General features: G+C 40.4%; 1 protein-coding gene across 1 annotated transcript in view; it reads right to left on the bottom strand.

Moving 5' to 3' along the window:
- The window catches only part of CLCA2 (chloride channel accessory 2), a 37,646-nt gene that overhangs the window by 9,838 nt on the left and 26,468 nt on the right, over positions 1–1,340 (bottom strand). Inside the window, exon 11 of the mRNA XM_008590145.1 lies at positions 912–1,182. Within this exon, the coding sequence (XP_008588367.1) occupies positions 912–1,182 (271 nt within the window). The remainder of the gene's footprint in view (positions 1–911; positions 1,183–1,340) is intronic.

The raw sequence follows: 1,340 nt of genomic DNA, 5'->3' as shown, positions 1-1,340 counted from the left end.
AGCCAAGGGTTGAGATCCCCTTACCGGTCATCTTTAAAAAAAATAAAAAATAAAAAATAAAAAAAGATGAAAGAGCAAAGGAGTCTGTTTTAAAGAGTCAAAAATAGAAAGAGTCCAAGTGCTGCTGTTTGCCTGGCCTGATGCTGTGCAGTCTGTAATGCGTAATGATGAGGGTTGGAACCCTGTGTGCAGAATGTGAGAGCTTTGAAGTAGGGTTTGTTTTGTTTTACTTAATTTTCCCAGGGGTGGGGAATCTCTATCCTGATTCCACTAGGCTTGCTGGCTTGGTCTTCTTGGGACCAATTCACAAATGTAAATGGCACTGGCTGTACCAGAGATGGGCCGTGCCCTCCCATTACCCAGCTACTTAGCCGAAGAATAGTCTAGGGTCAGCTCATGGATCACAAGTTCAATCTCCAATTTTTTCTTCAAAACAGGGTCCAAAGGGAAAAAACGGGTTAACTGTCACTGCATTTCCTTTCTTGAGTTTTCATTTGCTGTTTTAACCGTCCAGTTTGATTATTTAAGTGAATAGTAAAGCTGGTGAATCTTTGAGGAATATGATCATGTCATAAGGACATATACATAAGCTTGTTCCTGTGTGACCTCACTAAGTAAAAGAGGCCAGTGTCACTGGCCAACTAGCAAGACCAAGGTGTCAAGTGGCTTTCCCCCATCTTTTTGGCGATGTACAGCCACTCTGAGGAGCCAAACCATACTCTCATTTCCTAAGTCAACTTGTAGCTATTCAGTGTGTTCGTAATTCCATGAAATTTGAGAATCTCATAAGACTGAATATGAAAAATAATTGAATTGGAAGAATTTTACAGATAAGCTTAATATCGATACTACCTTATCATAACATGAAAGCTCTTGAGAAGATGAAAAAAACACATGACATTCCTTGTTACCTGCTCCATCATCAAAAAGTTTCAGCTTAACAGGATCTCCAGTCTCTGGCTCAATTGTAGCAGTCACAGTGGCATTAAGAATGGGATAAAACCCCTTTCTCACATTTGCATAAATCATTACGGGATTAGGAAAATGGGTGCTGTCTCTTTCCACAAAGGCCTCCACAGTGGCTGGGGACACAGCTGAGCTGGAGGCACGAGAAGTCACTGTCACTTTCAGGGCTTGCAGAGAATGGTGGGTATTGTTCAGCATGTAAGTCCAGTGCCCAGGCTGCAAAACAAAGGCTTTTTGTTTTGTAAAGTATGGAGGAAACAAGTCGACCCTTGATTTTAAAGCATACATCCAAGCCCCTACAGTTTTTTGCTCATTTTGTTAAATTTTTTTTTTTAAATACTACAGAAAGACGTCAGGAAAAATAATATTGGTTA

The sequence above is a fragment of the Galeopterus variegatus genome, unplaced genomic scaffold (assembly GCF_000696425.1).
Source record: "Galeopterus variegatus unplaced genomic scaffold, G_variegatus-3.0.2 Scaffold5869, whole genome shotgun sequence".
In the NCBI taxonomy this organism is placed as follows: Eukaryota; Metazoa; Chordata; class Mammalia; order Dermoptera; family Cynocephalidae; genus Galeopterus; species Galeopterus variegatus.
The sequence above is the reverse complement of the archived record's forward strand: the minus strand, read 5'-3'. Positions and strand labels throughout refer to the sequence as shown.